At 45.1% G+C, this 19,232-nt stretch overlaps 1 protein-coding gene and 1 long non-coding RNA gene across 2 annotated transcripts in view; one reads left to right on the top strand and one right to left on the bottom strand.

Moving 5' to 3' along the window:
- Positions 1-19,232, bottom strand: part of LOC122929124 (B-cell receptor CD22-like) — an 88,374-nt gene that overhangs the window by 12,415 nt on the left and 56,727 nt on the right. The window contains exon 7 of the mRNA XM_044282614.1: positions 516-606. Coding sequence (XP_044138549.1) covers positions 516-606 — 91 coding nt within the window. The remainder of the gene's footprint in view (positions 1-515; positions 607-19,232) is intronic.
- Positions 1-19,232, top strand: part of LOC122929125 — a 202,218-nt gene that overhangs the window by 171,872 nt on the left and 11,114 nt on the right. The window contains exon 3 of the long non-coding RNA XR_006387957.1: positions 10,694-10,698. This is a non-coding gene — a long non-coding RNA (uncharacterized LOC122929125). The remainder of the gene's footprint in view (positions 1-10,693; positions 10,699-19,232) is intronic.

Genomic DNA, 19,232 nt, shown 5'->3' with positions numbered 1-19,232 from the left:
TTTATTAAGAGGCCATAAACACTTATTTAAGGAACATTCTTATCAGTAAGATAAGAACTGAGCTATAATGAGTGTTTATAACGTCAGAGAGCAGAGATAAGGAGCCCGTAATATTAGCTGGCTGACGGAGCAGAGTGAAAATTCTGATCGTGCTAAAGGAGCATCTCAGCTCTGTACAGAGAAGAGGGCTCCATATTTTTAATAATCAACAATCTAAAAATATACATTTAGCTTAAAATGAGTATGATGCAATAATTAAAAAAATTGCCCCCAAAGTAGTACATAGCCTTTAAAGATTGCCAAATCAGGCACGAAAAGAATGTCAAGAAATTTGCTCCTCTCCATCTACTGTGATAAACAGTTAAACAGATAGGATGGGGAAGAAGAATTCCAAAAACATTAACTTTGGAACAACTCCTGGCAGTACTGGCTAAATGTGAAAAGTTGATTCAAGTTGGAATAACCCTTTAACTAAGTTATAACTTGCAGTGTCAGTGTCATGGACACTTTATTACCTTACACAAAAGTAGACGATCACAATAAGAAGAATCAAAAACAAACATCCGGCAACTGTCCCCAAAATGAGTGGCAAATCCAACTTCTCACCTATACGAAAGCGGGGAAAAAAACATTATTACATGAAGAGTCTCCAAAGTTCTTTGCAAATGGTCTTAATTTAAAAAATCTCTTTTGTGGACGCAGCTTATATGCATTTGTCTCCATGGTAGCGGACTACAAAAAAGATCCAGTGTAGTCTTTCCATACCGAGTAAAGGTTGATTTATGTTGAAAGATTATTGGCCTAATTACAGCATCTGGAATGAACTTTCCAAGGAATGCTCATTCCTCATTACTGCCCTATGTAAATGTAATATAATTTTAAATGTTTTAATTTTTTACACAAGTGGTCAATGAACTGTCCATTCTTAAAGTTTTTTTTTCTCTTCAGCAAGTTGCATTTATCATGTAGAGAATGTTAATATAAGGCATTGGATTCATTTTTCCATCGCATTATACACTGCTCATTTCCATGGTTACAACTAGAGATGAGCCAATCGAAGTTGACAAAGAGGAATTCAATCTGAATTTCAGGAAAAATTTGTTTCAGATCGAATTGGAATTTCCTCACGCTTCATGGTAACGAATTGCATTTTTTCGCAAAATAGTTGCTGCACATGTTAGGATATGGAGCAAGGAACTCTGGGAACAAGGGATCACCCACAATACCATGCATGCAGCCAATCAGCAGTCAGCCAGCCCTGATGTCACAGTCCTATAAATATCCTCAGACATCTTGGATTCAGCCATTTTCCAGTGTACTTAGTGCAGGGAGAGATGTCAGCAGGCGCTAGGGACAGTGATAAGAAAGACTTTAAGGAGGACCTTTCATCAGAAAATAGTGTGTTAAATTCTTATACGACCTTATGGGGCTGCTCTCACTGATATCCGGACACTTTTTTTTTTTTTTAATGGACCCCCCGTTTGGCCGCTACGCTCTCTGTTAGTTTGGTTGCCTCATATGCAAATGAGGCGACGAAGTTATAGTAGGCGTTGTTCTCTAAGTTCTGGTGGGCGTGGTTATGCTCTCCCTTGCAGCGAGCGCATCCAATCGCAGCGCCCCGCTCTTAGCCAGGAAGAAGGAGCTCAAGTTCTCGCGAGATTCGTGAGAACTTGAGCTTCTAGACATCCACAACGCCTACCTACTACAACTAGCGGGCGAACAGGGGGTCCATTTAAAAAGTGTCTGGACATCAGTGAGAGCAGCCCCATAAGGTTGTATAAGAAGTTAACACACTATTTTCTGATGAAAGGTCCTTTTTAAAACTTTTATTTTGCTGAATAGAAGTTCATGGAAAGATCATTAGAAGTGTAGGGAAAGGATAGAGAGGAATTATTCAACAGTTTTAAAACAGAACATGGTCCAATAGGGTAGTGTACAGCCTGGGTAATAGGAACACTCCTATTACACCTTGCTGCAGTGATTGGGAATCTAAATTGCTGTTTTACTGCTGCGTTTAGGTTTGCAATAGATGATACTTTTGAGATTCCAGCAAACTGTTGTTTTTATTGGGGTTCAAGTGCTGTGTGATACAGCCTTAACAGAGTGAAATACTAGGAAATATTTATATTGCAGTTATATGTTATAAAGCTTTTTTGTTGTGTATTAGTGGCAAAAAAGACGTATTTGCCATTGTGTGGTGACGTGCATTAATGGCAAAAAAAAATGATTTGCCATTCAGCGGTGCAGTTATAAGTTCTAAAGCCTTTTCTGGCGTGTATAAGTGTATAAGTGACTTCTTAGCCATTGTGTGGTGAAGTGAGAAAATGACAGCCCTTTTTGGCATGTATTAGTGGCAAAAAAGTATTTGCCATTGTGTGATGAAGTGACAAAATTACAGCCTTTTTTTGGGTGTATTAATTTCCTTTTTATTTACTTATTTGATCTAACAGTATGTCAGAGAGTGAAGTGACAGGCAATGCACAGGGAAGGGGCAGACCCTAAATGTTTCTGGCACAGATACAGGTCACAGCAGAGTAAAGGGGGCGTGGCAGCAGGGTTCACTTTAAGAAGCCTGAGCTCCCAGTGTCATCCAGTGGTTGAGTCTTGACCAGCAACGCAGTGGTTCTTGAATGGTTGACTCAGTCATCCACCTTGTCCCAAGTGACATCAGACATCCCCAGCCAAGAGTCGGTGGGTTCGTCAGACACAACCCTTAGTTGGCATGGCCCGGGAGCAGACCCTGTGCCCTCACCTGTCCTCAACCTGCCTCTGTCCTTTTCTGTTTCCTCAGCCAGAGAAGTATAATATTCTATGGGCTCAGTTACACTATACAGTGAGGACGAGCTACAAGAGGACAGTCAGCAGCTTTTGCCCAGCCAAAATCTGGAGGAGACATCCGTCACTTCCTCTGGTAGGCGGGCAAGTAGTGATGAGGAGAGTGGCATGGGAACTGGTGAAGCTCCTGACCTAGAGACCGTTGAGGAGGACATCAGTGACGTGCTGACAGTACTTGATGATGATGTAGCTGATCGCACTTGGGAGCCAGGTGAATTAGGGGCTTCATCATCATCGGGAGAAGAGGGTGGCAGCTTGCCCATGAGGCATCATCGGAGCCAGCAAGTCGCTAGCGTGACCGGGAGTCAGCAGGGTGGCAGCAGTGAGAGTTTGGTAGCCAAATGTACCCAGAGTAGACCACCCACTTTGCAGGAGCCTACCGGCCTGGAAATTAGTGGTGCACGGGTTCACTGAAGCAGCGGCGGTAGAGGTCAATCAGTGCATAGTGTTAGGGTAAAATCACCTACTCAGCGGTGTGGCAGCTTTTTGTTAAGCCGCCGGAGGAGGTGAACATGGCCATTTGTAGAATCTGTGGACAAAAGGTAAAGCGTGGCCACGGCCCTGCGTCAACATATGCAGTGTCACCATAAAGTGGCCTGGGAGAACCATGGCTCTGATGTGGTGGTCAAGCCTGTCGCAGCAACAGCTGCATCACCCAGTGGCACGCAGCCAATTTCTGGCAGTCAAGGCTCCACCACCTCGGCCAGAGGGAGCTGTTTGTCCTTCCCATCATCTACCGATTCTGATGCTCCTGCTCCGCACCCTCCTACTGCTCGTCAGTCATTCCGTCAGCAATCGATCACCGAAGCGATTGCCAAGAGACAACAGTATGCATGCACACATCCAACGGCGCAGAAGCTGAAGGTGCTCCTGGCCAAGTTGCTGGTGCTGCAGTCCCTCCCTTTCCAAGTGGTGGACTCTGCACCTTTCAGAGAACAGATGGCTTGTGCCGAGGTGGAGAGTCCCAAGCCGTCATTTCTTTGTCAAAAAGGCAGTGCCAGCCCTGCACAAATATGTAGAACAGAAGGTGGGCCAGTCCTTGAGCATGTCGGTGTCTGCCAAAGTGCATGGCAGCTCCGACGTGTGGAGCTGTAACTATGGTCAAGGACAATATATGTCCTATATGGTTCCTGCCCAACCAAACCAGCAAGGAGATGTCCCTTCCACCTCCACGTTCTCACGCCTTTGGTCCTGCAACAATGTTTGCCTCTGCCTCCTCATCCTCCACCGTGTCGTCAGCCTCCACTGCAGAGACAATTCACAGTGCTCCTCCAGATTGCCACAAGTGCAGAGCACGGCTGTGTCACGCTGTTCTACACCTCGTTTGCCTGGGCAAACTAGGTCGCACAGGGAAGGAACTGCTCCGTATCCTTCCCCAAAAAATTGAATTCTGTCTTTCTCCCTGACAAATCAAAATCGGAACCATGGTGACTGATGACGGGAAGAACATGGTGTCGGCGCTGCGTCAAGGAGGGCTGAACAATGCGCCCTGCATGGCACATGTATTCAATCTGGTTGTCAAACGGTTCCTGAAGTATTCCACCTATCTACAAGACATCCTAAAAATGGGCAGGAAACTTTGCATGCACCTCAGCCTTTCATACACCACAAAGCGTACCCTCCTTGAGCTGCAGTGGCAGAACGGTGTCCCCCAACATAGGCTGATATGAGGCGTTTCCACAATTTCTTGATGATCCAAGCGGACAGGAGTACTCCCCTGTATAACTTCAATGTCAGCCGGTGGCAGATCATGCGTGACACCTGCCATTTGCACAGGCCCTTTGAGGATGCCATATTATTTGTCAGTCGCCATTACTATGGGATGAACATAGCAATTCCATTGCTTTATATCCTGGAACAGATGCTGGTACATCTAACTGGTAAGTGGACTGGAGACATGGCGCCTACATCTCAAGGCCACATTAGCCCTGTGGGGGCTGAACTTGAGGAGGAGGACATTGGAGCACAAGCAATATCTAGATAAATGGGTGGTTTTTCTACACAGGTGACAGGAGAGGAAGAGCGGGAGCAGCCAGAAGAGCAAGAGGGAGATGAGGAAGACGAGGCAGAGGAACCAGGCAAACCGTGGCAGTATGCAGTGGAGATGGAGGCAGGGAGTCCCTCCAAGTCACTTGCACAAATGGCCCGATGCATGCTCACTTGCTTTGGGTAGTGACAGCCGAATTGTCACCATTCGGCAGAGGGATGACTTCTGGCTCTCCACCTTGTTGGACCCTCGCTACTGGTCCGAAATGGGAGCCTTATTCACACCTGCTGAGAGGGAGGACAAACTGAACAACTATAGAGACATCCTATGTAGTTAGTTGACCGCTGCCTATCTGCACCATCGTCCACCTCTAGCCGGTCTGACCAGGGGTGGGATCTCTGCACTCTTGTTCCACTGCCATGGCTGCTGTGGCGGGGTGGGCGGGTAGAAACAGTACCAGCTCCATCAGCAGCAGCTTGAGTCTAGAGTTGATGATGAGCAGCTTTTTTAACCCGTCTAGTGAAGAAACTACTCACCAGCAGCAACAGCTAGACCTGGAGAAGAACCAGCAGGTGGTCACATACTTGGACAGCACCATGCCACCCCACATTAAAGATTCGCTGGACTACAGGGCAGCCAAACTGGATTTTGCCCTGGAAAAGCTGTCCTGCCTGGCCAGTAGTGTGGCATCATATTGGGTATGTACTGCAGATAGCGTTTATAGTGGTGTAGAACACTGTGACTGTCAGTAACACACATAGTGAGTCTGCTGTGGTAGTGAAATAATACTGTGAGTCAGTATGACATGCAGATGACAGGTGTCGCGCTTAGAATCACTGCACACTTCACTTATTTGGGCAGTCACAGGGACAAAACTGACCAAATAACTCAAGTATGTACACAGCCTTACAGGTCAATGTTAGCGCCAAGAAGAAGCATACTCCTTTTACACCGTCGTCAGCTGATTCCACATAGATGTCTACAGACCCAGTTCTAGTAAACGTTTATACAAGATGAGCCCCTGACAGAGTGGAGAGGGGTCAGCAGTAAGTTTGTGTAGACGTCACTAATTATTTTGCCCTTCCTCTGATCCGTCAGAACAAAAAAAAAAAAAAAAACTGATCCTGTTTGTGCAGCATCTGCCTTCACTCGAAGAGCATTTGGTCAGTAATCCATCTGTTAGATCAAATAAATAAATAAAAAGGAAATTGAAACACCCCCAAAAAGTCTGTAATTTTCTCATTTCACTAAAGAACGGCTAATAAGTCATTTTTCCCTCTAATATACGCCCAAAAGGGCTGTAATTTAGTCACTTCACCACACAATGGCAAATACTTTTTTTGTGCCACTAATACACGTAAAACAGGGCTTTAGAACATATAACTGCACCGCTGAACGTCAAATATATTTTTCTTTTTTCCTCTTATACACTGCGGTTTGGTATGTGCTGACTGACCCCCTTTTTTGTCTTTCTTTGCAGTTTGTACTGGAGGTGTGGCTGCCTCCTCAGTCATGCACTCCTGACCACCTTGTCCCTATAGGCTAATTTTAATTAGTGTTAGTACATAGTCAGGCCTGCTCCCCCTCACTCACTGAAGCCATTTGGCACCAGGAGTGAGATAGTTTGTGGACTCTCACTGCAGTCTTTGGCGGCCATTTGGCGCCGGGGGTGTTGTGGAGTGGGCCTGCATGCATGTTGGTACCTGCACTCATTGGATACAGTGGAGGCCATTTTGGCACCCAAAATTACAGTTATTGAAGCAGACCCAGCATGCATGTGGAACCTACACTCCCCGAAGTGTATGGTAGCCGTCATGGCACTTAACAGGTAGAATGTAGTGTTAGGAACCCGTCTAACAGAGATCGCCTTGACATGCGGCAGACGGGCTCAAATAATTTTGTACAAAACGATTTGCCAAGTATCTCTCACTTATAGTGTAGCACTTGTAATTATTATGCAATTTTGTACTTTACATTGCAGTGAGTTGTCGCATTGCATGTTTCGTCTTTCAATGTTGTTCCCTGCCACAGCAATGTGCTCCTGCGGTTTGGTATGTGCTGACTGACCCCCTTTTTTGTCTCTCTTATACACTCCACAAAAGGCTTTAAAACATACAACTGCACCGCTGAACGGCAAATATATTTATCTTTTTTCCTCTTATACACTCCACAAAAGGCTTTAGAACATATAACTGCACCGCTGAACGGCAAATATATATTTCTTTTTTCCTCTTATACAGTCTGCAAAATAACATAAAGTATAACTGCACCGCAGAACGGCAAAAATATTTTTCTTTTGCCACTAATACATGCCAAAAAGGGCTATAATTTTTGCACTTCACCACACAACGGCTAATGATTCCTCCCTATCCTTTCCCTACACCTTGAATAATTTTTCCCTGCACCTCGTTTTATTAGCACAATTAAGTTTTTCCTACCACTGTCCCTAGCGCCTGCTGACGTCTCTCCTTGCACTGTAAAATGGCCGAATCCAAGATGGCTGAGGCTATTTATAGTGCTGTGACATCACAGGGCTGACTGGCTGCTGATTGGCTGCATGCATGGCATTATGGGTGATCCCGCCTTCCCAGAGTTCCTTGCTCCATGTCCTTACACGTGCAGCAGCCATTTTAGGAAAAAAATGCGATTCATTACCATGAAGCGCGAGGAAATTCGGATTCGGTGCGAATCAAATTCTTCCTGAAATTCGGATCGAATTCCACTTTGACAACTTCGATTCGCTCATCTCTAGTCAAGATGAATCAGGCGTGGACCGCTTTTTTACTGGTTACCTGCCTCGGCTACTATCCTGATGCTGCCACGTTCCTGATCCCACACATCTGATGCCAAGTTTAATAGAACAGGTTCTATAGAAATCTATGTGGAATCAGCTGACGAAGGTGTAAAAGGAGTGCGCTCTGTCATGCTACAGTAGGGTCTTGGGCCTCTGCATGATTCTTTATACCTGGCGCTAACATCGACTTGTAAGGCTGAGTTCACACTTTAATTATTTGGTCAGTTTCGGCCCCGTAACTACCCAAATAAGTGAAGTGTGCAGTGATTCTAAGAGCGACGCCTGTCATCTGCATGTCATACGGACTCACAGTATTGTTTCTCTACCACAGCAGACTCACTATGCGTCTTACTGCAAGGCACGGTGTTCTACACTAGTGATGAGCGAGCACCAAAGTGTTCGGGTATTCGGTCTGAACACATCGCGAAATTCGTGCGCTCAGCCGAGCACCCGAGTATAATGGAAGTCAATGGGAGACAACCAAGCACCCCCTGCTCGGATGAGGGGAGTGTGCCTGGAGCATAGGAAAAGGTCTGAAAGTGATGGAAACACCTCTGAAATCGATCAGGAACAACAGGGGGACCATGTCTGGATGCATCGTGGACACCAATGTCGCTGCTGGGAACCATGTTGTCCAAGTTGTACACCACTTTAACACACTGAGAAAAAAACCCTGCCTGCCCCGTGCTGCCAAAAATTACAAGGAAGAAGAGATACAGCCTGTATATCACATAATGGAGGGCCTCATTCACATGGTGCTACAATTGTTCAGGTAGTGGGACTCCTTCACTCATAAAGCCTATGCAATAAGTGAAAGGGCTGCCAAAAATTTCAATGAACTGGCACTCCAATGCACCCTTTATTACACAAAAAGGAGGGCATCATACACACCCTTTAAAAATGATCAATGATGGCCTTCTGGTGACCCTCAAAAACATTAGGAGCAAGGGCCTGCTGATCTGACCACTTAAGAAGTTAATTGACCCGGTCAGCACAGGCTACCAAGAAAGAATGGCCAATTTCTAATCGTAATGTTCTTTTGGGTTCCAGAGAACGTCACATAGCAGAGTTAGCCCAGGGAATGGTGGTCAGCATTTTTTGCCTCTTTACATTATGGAACCGTACCACAATTACAAGCTGCTATCTGACTATCTTGGAATTCTATTGTCTACCCCAAAGAAAGATCTAGGGAAAGTGGCACATACCATGAAAAAAATGAATACAATTATAATTACTCCAGGCCCCAAATGGTCTAAAAGGGTCTAATATCTCCTGAAAAGGCATCTGCAAAGGAGAGAGGAGAAAATGGAGTCACGCTTGACATTTAAAAAAAAAAAAACATTGAAATATTTACCCCTGTGCCACTATATAAAACCAGAATCCTATATAAAACACATGCGTGAAAGATTCACCACTGAAGGAAACCAAATTATGTTTCCTTCCAAGTCTGAAACATAAAAAATAATATACCATGTCAGCTGACCCCCCATAATGGGGGAAGACTGTACACTGGAGGCTAAATGAGTAGGGGTGCAAACAGTAGCAACCTCAACCCCACCAGCATGATCCACCACATGGCATCACAGCACCCTAATTGGTGGGCCGAACCCCTGGGTCCACAATCAGTTTCTGTGGGTCACACCACTGCCTCCTCTTCCTCCCCTGTGTTACGTGCTGGCCAATCCTCTGTCCTAGACGCAGGCCTGGATGACTCCTGCCCTGCAGATGGGCCCTCACAAGCACCATCTGCTAGCACACCCCTTTTCTGTGTCCAAGCACAGCGTACAGATGTTCCCAGGCCTTTTATCGTAAGCGCCAATACCCCGCCGCCCACCCACAGGATATAGCAGTAAATGCGCAAAAAATTTTGGCATGGAAATGTTACCATCTAGGCCTGTGGACACTGAGGCTTTCCTCAGCCTCATGGCGGCAGCCGTCCTTCGTTACTCAGTCCCTAGCCGCCGCTATATTTCACGGTGTGCCGTCCCCACATTACACCAGCAATTGTGTGTGTGTCCCGCAACATCACCCGTGCCCTGACCAACACAGTTATTGGGAAGGTCCACTTAATGAAGGACACGAGGACAAGTGCTTTTGGCCAGGGACGCTACATTTCCGTTACGGCACACTGGGTGAACCTTGTGTAGGCCATTAGCAAGTCGGACCCTAGCAAAACACAGGTGCCACCGACGCCAAGGATTAAAAGGGCACTACTGCCATCAGGATTTCTGACACCACCTACATTAGTGACAGCAAACTCCCCTTCTTCTCTTCCGCCTCCACCTCCTCCACTGCAAACTCTGAATTCTCATGGGGGAGCGGCAACAGGCCCAGCTGAAATTAATTAGCTTGGGTGACAAAAAGCACACTGCCACAGAGCTGGGTCAGGGTATAAGGGTCCAGGTTGGCTGTGTCTGATAATGGCCATAAGTTGTTGGCAGCTTTGTAGCTCGGCAAGCTCACACACATGGCAATCATACAGCATATATGTACTATGCACTAAAAACCTAACAAACAAGAGTGGAGTTAAACCAATGGCATGAACTTTTTAAGAACTCATAAATAACTAAATAACCATAACATATTTTATAACCATAAACCATAATAACAATTATAATACCAACTATAGTCCAAACAAAAAACTATAATAATAACAGAACAGAATGTCTGCAGAAATATTTCCATCTGACAACGCTGGCAGCAGAGTATGTAGTTCCTTGGCCAACCCAGGAGGGGAGATGAGGGGGACACACCACAATTCCAACAGAGGCAGGACAACACTCTCCAAGGCCTAGGACAGTTTCATGGCACCCCGCCAGCACTCTCACCCTGATGCACGGCCTAGTGTCACATAGAGGGAAACATTGTCGAAGATTGTGAAGGAATACATAGCAGACCGTGTCAGCGTCCTCGGTGATCCCTCTGTGCCTTACAACTATTGGGTGTCCAAGCTGGACACGTGGCACAAACTTGCACTCTATGCCTCAGAGGTGCTGGGATGTAGTGTTGATCACGAATATTCAAATTTTTATCGTGAATATAGGTACTTCACAAATTTGCGAATATTTAGAATATAGTGATAGTTTTTTTTTATCAGTACACATTATCCCTCCCTGCTTTGAGCTTGTGGGCCAATGAGAAGGCTGCAGTATATTTGACTTTAGGAGTATTGTTGTTTGAGAATTTTCGTAATGCGAATTTTAATTGCGAATTTTTAAACTTACAACTATTAGACAAAGAAGATTATATATATTTTTTCGAATATTCGCTATATTGCTATACCTCAGTTTTTTCGAATATTCGTAATATTCTAAAACAAGAATATATAGCAATATAGCGAATATTCGAAAAAAAAACTAATATAGAGCAATTTATCTAATATAGTGCTATAATCTTCTTTGTCTAAAATTTGAAATTTTTTTCTCATTTGAAGTTCAGATTGGAAAAGAATTACAACTATTAGACAAAGAAGATTATAGCACTATATTAGCTAAATTGCTCTATATTTGTTTGTTTTTTTGAATATTCGCTATATTGCTATAACTTCGTTTCTTAGAATATTCGTAATATTCTAAAACAAGAATATATAGCCATATAGCGAATATTCTAAAAAAAAGCAAATATAGAGCAATTTAGCTAATATAGTTCTATAATCTTCTTTGTCTAATAGTTGTAAGTTGAAACATTTGCAATACAATTTGCATTACTAAAATTTTAATTATGAAAATTCACATATTACACTATCATTACCTTTCCGATTTTTCGAGTAAAAATATCGTAGAATATAATGAATATTCGAATTTGCGAATATTTGCCAAATATTCTACAAAATATTGGTGAAATATCGCGAATTCGAATATGACCCCTGCCGCTCATCACTACTGGGATGCCCTCCCGCCAGCGTTTTGTTAGAGCGGGTATATAGTGTTGCTGAGGGCATAATAACTGATAAGCGCATCCGACTGTCAACTGAAAATGCTGACAGATCGACTCTTAAAAAAATGAATTGACCTGACTTCTCGACTCCGCCAGAGGAAAGCGGCTGAACAACAAGGCACTTTAAATGTGTTGTTTGTAAAGTACTGAATGCACTGTATTCACATGCACCTCTGCCACCACCAAAAAGGGTATATGGTTCAATCTTCCTTTTCTCGTCCTTCTCCTCCATCATATCAACATGCTTTTTAGGCTGCCCTCACTGAAAGTGTTTTATAGGGTCAGCGAAACCCTTGCACAGGTGCCAGGGGCTACACTCAGAGCCATCTCTGTGGGCACCCTTAGGCCTCATGCAATACGACAGTTTTTTTTCACGGCCCGCAAAGACGGGGTCCGTGGGTCCGTGATCCGTGACCGTTTTTTCGTCCGTGGGTCTTCCTTGATTTTTGGAGGATCCACGGACATGAAAAAAAAGTCGTTTTGGTGTCCGCCTGGCCGTGCGGAGCCAAACGGATCCGTCCTGAATTACAATGCAAGTCAATGGGGACGGATCCGTTTGATGTTGACACAATATGGTGCCATTTCAAACGGATCCGTCCCCATTGACTTTCAATGTAAAGTCTGGAGTTCTTTTATACCATCGGATTGGAGTTTTCTCCAATCCGATGGTATATTTTAACTTGAAGCGTCCCCATCACCATGGGAACGCCTCTATGTTAGAATATACTGTCGGATATGAGCTACTTCGTGAACCTCAGATCCGACAGTATATTCTAACACAGAGGCGTTCCCATGGTGATGGGGACGCTTCAGGTTAGAATACACTACAAACTTTGTACAAGACTGCCCCCTGCTGCCTGGCAGCACCCGATCTCTTACTGGGGGATATGATAGCACAATTAACCCCTTTAGGTGCGGCACCTAAAGGGGTTAATTGTACTATCATATTCCCCTGTAAGAGATCAGGGCTGCCAGGCAGCAGGGGGCAGCCCCCCCCTCCCCAGTTTGAATATCGTTGGTGGCACAGTGTGCCCCCACCATCGCCCCCCTCCCTCCCTCTATTGTATTAAATCGTTGGTGGCACAGTGTGCCAACCACCATCGGCCCCCCTCCCTCCCTCTATTGTATTAAATCGTTGGTGGCACAGTGTGCCAACCACCATCGGCCCCCCTCTGTCCCTCTATTGTATTAAATCGTTGGTGGCACAGTGTGCCAACCACCATCGCCCCCCCCTCCCTCTATAGCAGTAACATTGGTGGCAGTGTGCGGTCTCAACAGTAGAAGATTCATACTTACCTGCTTGCTGCTGCGATGTCTGTGTCCGGCCGGGAGCTCCTCCTACTGGTAAGTGAAAGGTCTGTGCGGCGCATTGCTAAAGAACTGTCACTTACCAGTAGGAGGAGCTCCCGGCCGTTCACAGACATCCCAGCAGCAAGCAGGTAAGTATGAATCTTCTACTGTTGAGACCGCACACTGCCACCAATGTTACTGCTATAGAGGGAGGGGGGGGGGCGATGGTGGTTGGCACACTGTGCCACCAACGATTTAATACAATAGAGGGAGGGAGGGGGGCCGATGGTGGTTGGCACACTGTGCCACCAACGATTTAATACAATAGAGGGAGGGAGGGGGGCCGATGGTGGTTGGCACACTGTGCCACCAACGATTTAATACAATAGAGGGAGGGAGGGGGGGGGCGATGGTGGGGGCACACTGTGCCACCAACGATATTCAAACTGGGGAGGGGGGGGCTGCCCCCTGCTGCCTGGCAGCCCTGATCTCTTACAGGGGAATATGATAGTACAATTAACCCCTTTAGGTGCCGCACCTGAAGGGGTTAATTGTGCTATCATATCCCCCTGTAAGAGATCGGGTGCTGCCAGGCAGCAGGGGGCAGTCTTGTACAAAGTTTGCAGTGTATTCTAACTAGAAGCGTCCCCATCACCATGGGAACGCTTCTGTGTTAGAATATACTGTCGGAAATGAGTTTTCACGAAGTGAAAACTTAGATCAGAAAACGCTTTTATGCAGACGGATCTTCAGATCAGTCTGTATGAAAGTAACCTATGGCCACGGATCACGGACACGGATGCCAATCTTGTGTGCATCCGTGTTCTTTCACGGACCCATTGACTTGAATGGGTCCGTGAACCGTTGTCCGTCAAAAAAATAGGACAGGTCATATTTTTTTGACGGACAGGATACACGGATCACGGCCTCGGCTGCAAAACAGTGCATTTTCCGATTTTTCCACGGACCCATTGAAAGTCAATGGGTCCGCGAAAAAAAACGGAAAACGGCACAACGGCCACGGATGCACACAACGGTCGTGTGCATGAGGCCTTACTCTTGAAAAAGTCTATAGTGCACCAATATGCCTTACAGTTTTACTGCCATTCATCAGCGTCGGGGTACGCCATGAATGGCACAGGCAGCACATTGACTGTAGGCAGGCCACTATAGCTAAATAATAAGGAACATGGAAGATATACTACAGTATATTGGACTGTAGTATTCAGGGTAAATAATTGTGTGGGCACTTCGCAATAAATAAGTGTGTTTGTGGATGCAGTTTGGGCAATCAGTCTCTAAAAGGTTTGCCATCGCCTTCACTGTTTTAGAGGGTTAGCGCACCTGGAGGCCCTCATCTACATTATTTTACTCTTTTTCATTGAGCCCAGGGCCACAGCCTCTGCGTGAACAATCAGCATCACGGCCACCTTCTTAATATGAAATGTTATATATGCTTAAAAGTATCTAACACCTAGAGTATTGTAGGATATGTACATGTGCGCGCCAATCAATTAAAACAGGTATTTTGGATGCGCGCACTTCACACAGGGGATGTAGCTCTGATAATGTCGCAGGCTACCGTACACCGTCTGCTGATGAAGTACAGTATATGTCAGTAATATGCATGCACACACAGTAGATGTGACATAAATATTTTACTTCTCACAAAAATACATTGTTTTCACATGTGGTACTGTATTTGAAACATAGATCCACGCGCTGTGGACACTAGATTTTGAACAGATTATTTATTTTGTCGCTAGACACACAAATTTTTAAATTTGACTCAGTATATGCTCCAGTAATGAACAGAATATGGACACTAGATATATGCACAGATTATTTAGATTGGCGCAACAGACACTCTTTTCAAATGTGATAGAGTATTTGTCACATGAATCCACAGTACATGGACAGTATATTTTGCACAAAACTGTTCAATTTGTCCCAAATAGAAATAATTATCTGCGGAATTACTGCATATATGGTTGAGGCCTAAACGCAACATAGATGTGACCAAAACTAGTGAAATTTGTCCCAAATCAAAATAAATCTATGCTGAATTACTGTATATATGGTTGCGGCCTAACACACAGATGAAACCCACACTAGGGATTTTTGTCCTAAAAAGAAAGACTTCTCTGCTGAATTACTGTCTATATGGTTGCGGCCTAAATTCACGCACAGATGTGACCAAAACTAAATTTGTCCCAAATAGAAATAAATCTCTGCTGAATTACTGTATATATGGTTGCGGCCTAAATGCAGACACAGATGTGACCCAAACTAGTGAAATTTGTCCCAAATAGAAATGAGTCTAGGCTGGAATACTGTATATAACGTTTGTGGATTGAGCGCGCACACAGATGTGGCACAGATTAGGGTTATTTCCCCAGAAAAATAAATTTCTATGATGGAGCGGTGTGTATCTCACTAGCAGGCACACTCTAGTGAATAAGCCCCTTTTTAGAATTTCTGCTAAACACACTGCTTTCTGATGGTTACTGTAGATCTCACTGATATGTAATATATCTGCCCCTTCCTGCAGACGCCAGTCCCTAATACTGCTGAATTTAACCCTTGTTAAAAAAAATAATAAATGCTGCACTGCTGTCAAACACACACTTTAGTCCTATAGAGTAGAGTTGAGCGAACACCTGGATGTTCGGGTTCGAGAAGTTCGGCCGAACATCCCGGAAATGTTCGGGTTCGGGATCCGAACCCGATCCGAACTTCGTCCCGAACCCGAACCCCATTGAAGTCAATGGGGACCCGAATTTTCGGCACTAAAAAGGCTGTAAAACAGCCCAGGAAAGAGCTAGAGGGCTGCAAAAGGCAGCAACATGTAGGTAAATCCCCTGCAAACAAATGTGGATAGGGAAATGAATTAAAATAAAAATTAAATAAATAAAAATTAACCAAAATCAATTGGAGAGAGGTTCCATAGCAGAGAATCTGGCTTCCCGTCACCCACCACTGGAACAGTCCATTCTCAGATATTTAGGCCCCGGCACCCAGGCAGAGGAGAGAGGTCCCGTAACAGAGAATCTGTCTTCATGTCAGCAGAGAATTAGTCTGCATGTCATAGCAGAGAATCAGGCTTCACGTCAGCCACCACTGCAACAGTCCATTGGCATATATTTAGGCCCAGCACACACACAGGCAGAGGAGAGAGGTCCCGTAACAGACAATCTGGCTTCATGTCAGCAGAGAATCAGTCTGCATGTCATAGCAGAGAATGAGGCTTCACGTCAGCCACCACTGCAACAGTCCATTGGCATATATTTAGGCCCAGCACCCAGGCAGAGGAGAGAGGTCCCGTAACAGACAATCTGGCTTCATGTCAGCAGAGAATCAGTCTGCATGTCATAGCAGAGAATCAGGCTTCACGTCACCCACCACTGCAACAGTCCATTGGCATATATTTAGGCCCAGCACACACACAGGCAGAGGAGAGAGGTCCCGTAACAGAGAATCTGGCTTCATGACAGCAGAGAATCAGTCTGCATGTCATAGCAGAGAATGAGGCTTCACGTCAGCCACCACTGTAAGAGTCCATTGTCAGATATTTAGGCCCAGCACCCAGGCAGAGGAGGGAGGTCCCGTAACAGAGAATCTGGCTTCATGTCAGCAGAGAATCAGTCTGCATGTCATAGCAGAGAATCAGGCTTCACGTCACCCACCACTGCAACAGTCCATTGTCATAAATTTAGGCCCAGCACTAGTGTTGAGCGGCATGTCCCATATTCGAATTCGCGAAATTTTGTAAATATTCGAAAGAATATTCGTAAAATATTCGCGATTATTCAAATTCGTTATTATTTCGCATATGCGATAATTCGAATTTTCGCATCGCATAATACATATGCTATGCAAAATTCACATGTGCGCTAATGAAATCGCCTTACGAAGATTCGCAACTCAATTCAATCACTAATGTATGAATGCAATGCCCTTTGCCTCTGTTCTGGGACAAGTGTAGATATTCGCATGTGCGCTAATAAAATCGCCTTACGAAGATTCGCACCTCAATCACTTTCTAGGGAATGTGAGACTTTTGGGAATCAATCGAGATACAGTGGGGGGTGATGACAGTAGTTGACAGAGTACAGATCAATGTAATCTGTAAGGTGGAAAGTAAAATAAAAAATACGAATATTCGTAAATCGAATTTTACGAAGTTCTACGTATTCGCGAATATGGTGCTATACTATATGAATGCACAGGCCTTTGCCTCTCTGTTCTGGGGACAAGTGTAGATATTTGCATTTGCGTTAATAAAATCGCCTTACGAAGATTCGCAGCTCAATTCAATCACTAATGTATGAATGCAAAGCCCTTTGCCTCTGTTCTGGGACAAGTGTAGATATTCGCATGTGCGCTAATAAAATCGCCTTACGAAGATTCGCAACTCAATTCACTAATGTATGAATGCAAAGCCCTTTGCCTCTGTTCTGGGACGTGCCGATATTCGCATGTGCGCTAATAAAATCGCCTTACGAAGATTCGCACCTCAATCACTTTCTAGGGAATGTGAGACTTTTGGGAATCAATCGAGATACAGTGGGGGGTGATGACAGTAGTTGACAGAGTACAGATCAATGTAATCTGTAAGGTGGAAAGTAAAATAAAAAATACGAATATTCGTAAATCGAATTTTACGAAGTTCTACGTATTCGCGAATATGGTGCTATACTATATGAATGCACAGGCCTTTGCCTCTCTGTTCTGGGGACAAGTGTAGATATTTGCATTTGCGTTAATAAAATCGCCTTACGAAGATTCGCAGCTCAATTCAATCACTAATGTATGAATGCAAAGCCCTTTGCCTCTGTTCTGGGACAAGTGTAGATATTCGCATGTGCGCTAATAAAATCGCCTTACGAAGATTCGCAACTCAATTCACTAATGTATGAATGCAAAGCCCTTTGCCTCTGTTCTGGGACGTGCCGATATTCGCATGTGCGCTAATAAAATCGCCTTACGAAGATTCGCGCCTCAATCACTTTCTAGGCAATGTGAGTAAGATCTGAGCTGTTGGACCTTTGGGAAACAATCAATTATATGTGTACTGTAATTTTGTGGGGGGGGGGGGGAAAACAAAAAACGAATATTCGTTTTTACGAATATATAGCACTATATTCGAAATATTCGCGAAATCGCGAAGTTGCGATATTCGCGAAAAAAATTTGCTTTTCGAATATTCGCGCTCAACACTACCCAGCACCCAGGCAGAGGAGAGAGGTCCCGTAACAGACAATCTGGCTTCATGTCAGCAGAGAATCAGTCTGCATGTCATAGCAGAGAATGAGGCTTCACGTCAGCCACCACTGCAACAGTCCATTGGCATATATTTAGGCCCAGCACCCAGGCAGAGGAGAGAGGTCCCGTAACAGACAATCTGGCTTCATGTCAGCAGAGAATTAGTCTGCATGTCATAGCAGAGAATGAGGCTTCACGTCAGCCACCACTGCAACAGTCCATTGGCATATATTTAGGCCCAGCACCCAGGCAGAGGAGGGAGGTCCCGTAACAGAGAATCTGTCTTCATGTCAGCAGAGAATCAGTCTGCATGTCATAGCAGAGAATGAGGCTTCACGTCAGCCACCACTGCAACAGTCCATTGGCATATATTTAGGCCCAGCACCCAGGCAGAGGAGGGAGGTCCCGTAACAGAGAATCTGTCTTCATGTCAGCAGAGAATTAGTCTGCATGTCATAGCAGAGAATGAGGCTTCACGTCAGCCACCACTGCAACAGTCCATTGGCATATATTTAGGCCTAGCACACAGGCAGAGGAGAGAGGTCCCGTAACAGAGGATCTGTCTTCATGTCAGCAGAGAATCAGTCTGCATGTCATAGCAGAGAATGAGGCTTCACGTCAGCCACCACTGCAACAGTCCATTGGCATATATTTAGGCCCAGCACCCAGGCAGAGGAGAGAGGTCCCGTAACAGAGAATCTGGCTTCATGTCAGCAGAGAATCAGTCTCATGTCATAGCAGAGAATGAGGCTTCACGTCAGCCACCACTGCAACAGTCCATTGGCATATATTTAGGCCCAGCACACACACAGGCAGAGGAGAGAGGTCCCGTAACAGAGAATCTGGCTTCATGTCAGCAGAGAATCAGTCTGCATGTCATAGCAGAGAATGAGGCTTCACGTCATCCACGACTGCAACAGTCCATTGGCATATATTTAGGCCCAGCACACACACAGGCAGAGGAGAGAGGTCCCGTAACAGAGAATCTGGCTTCATGTCAGCAGAGAATCAGTCTGCATGTCATAGCAGAGAATGAGGCTTCACGTCAGCCACCACTGCAACAGTCCATTGGCATATATTTAAGCCCAGCACACACACAGGCAGAGGAGAGAGGTCCCGTAACAG

Source organism: Bufo gargarizans, chromosome 2 (assembly GCF_014858855.1).
Source record: "Bufo gargarizans isolate SCDJY-AF-19 chromosome 2, ASM1485885v1, whole genome shotgun sequence".
Taxonomy (NCBI): Eukaryota; Metazoa; Chordata; class Amphibia; order Anura; family Bufonidae; genus Bufo; species Bufo gargarizans.
This window is presented reverse-complemented; position numbering and strand designations above follow the sequence as displayed.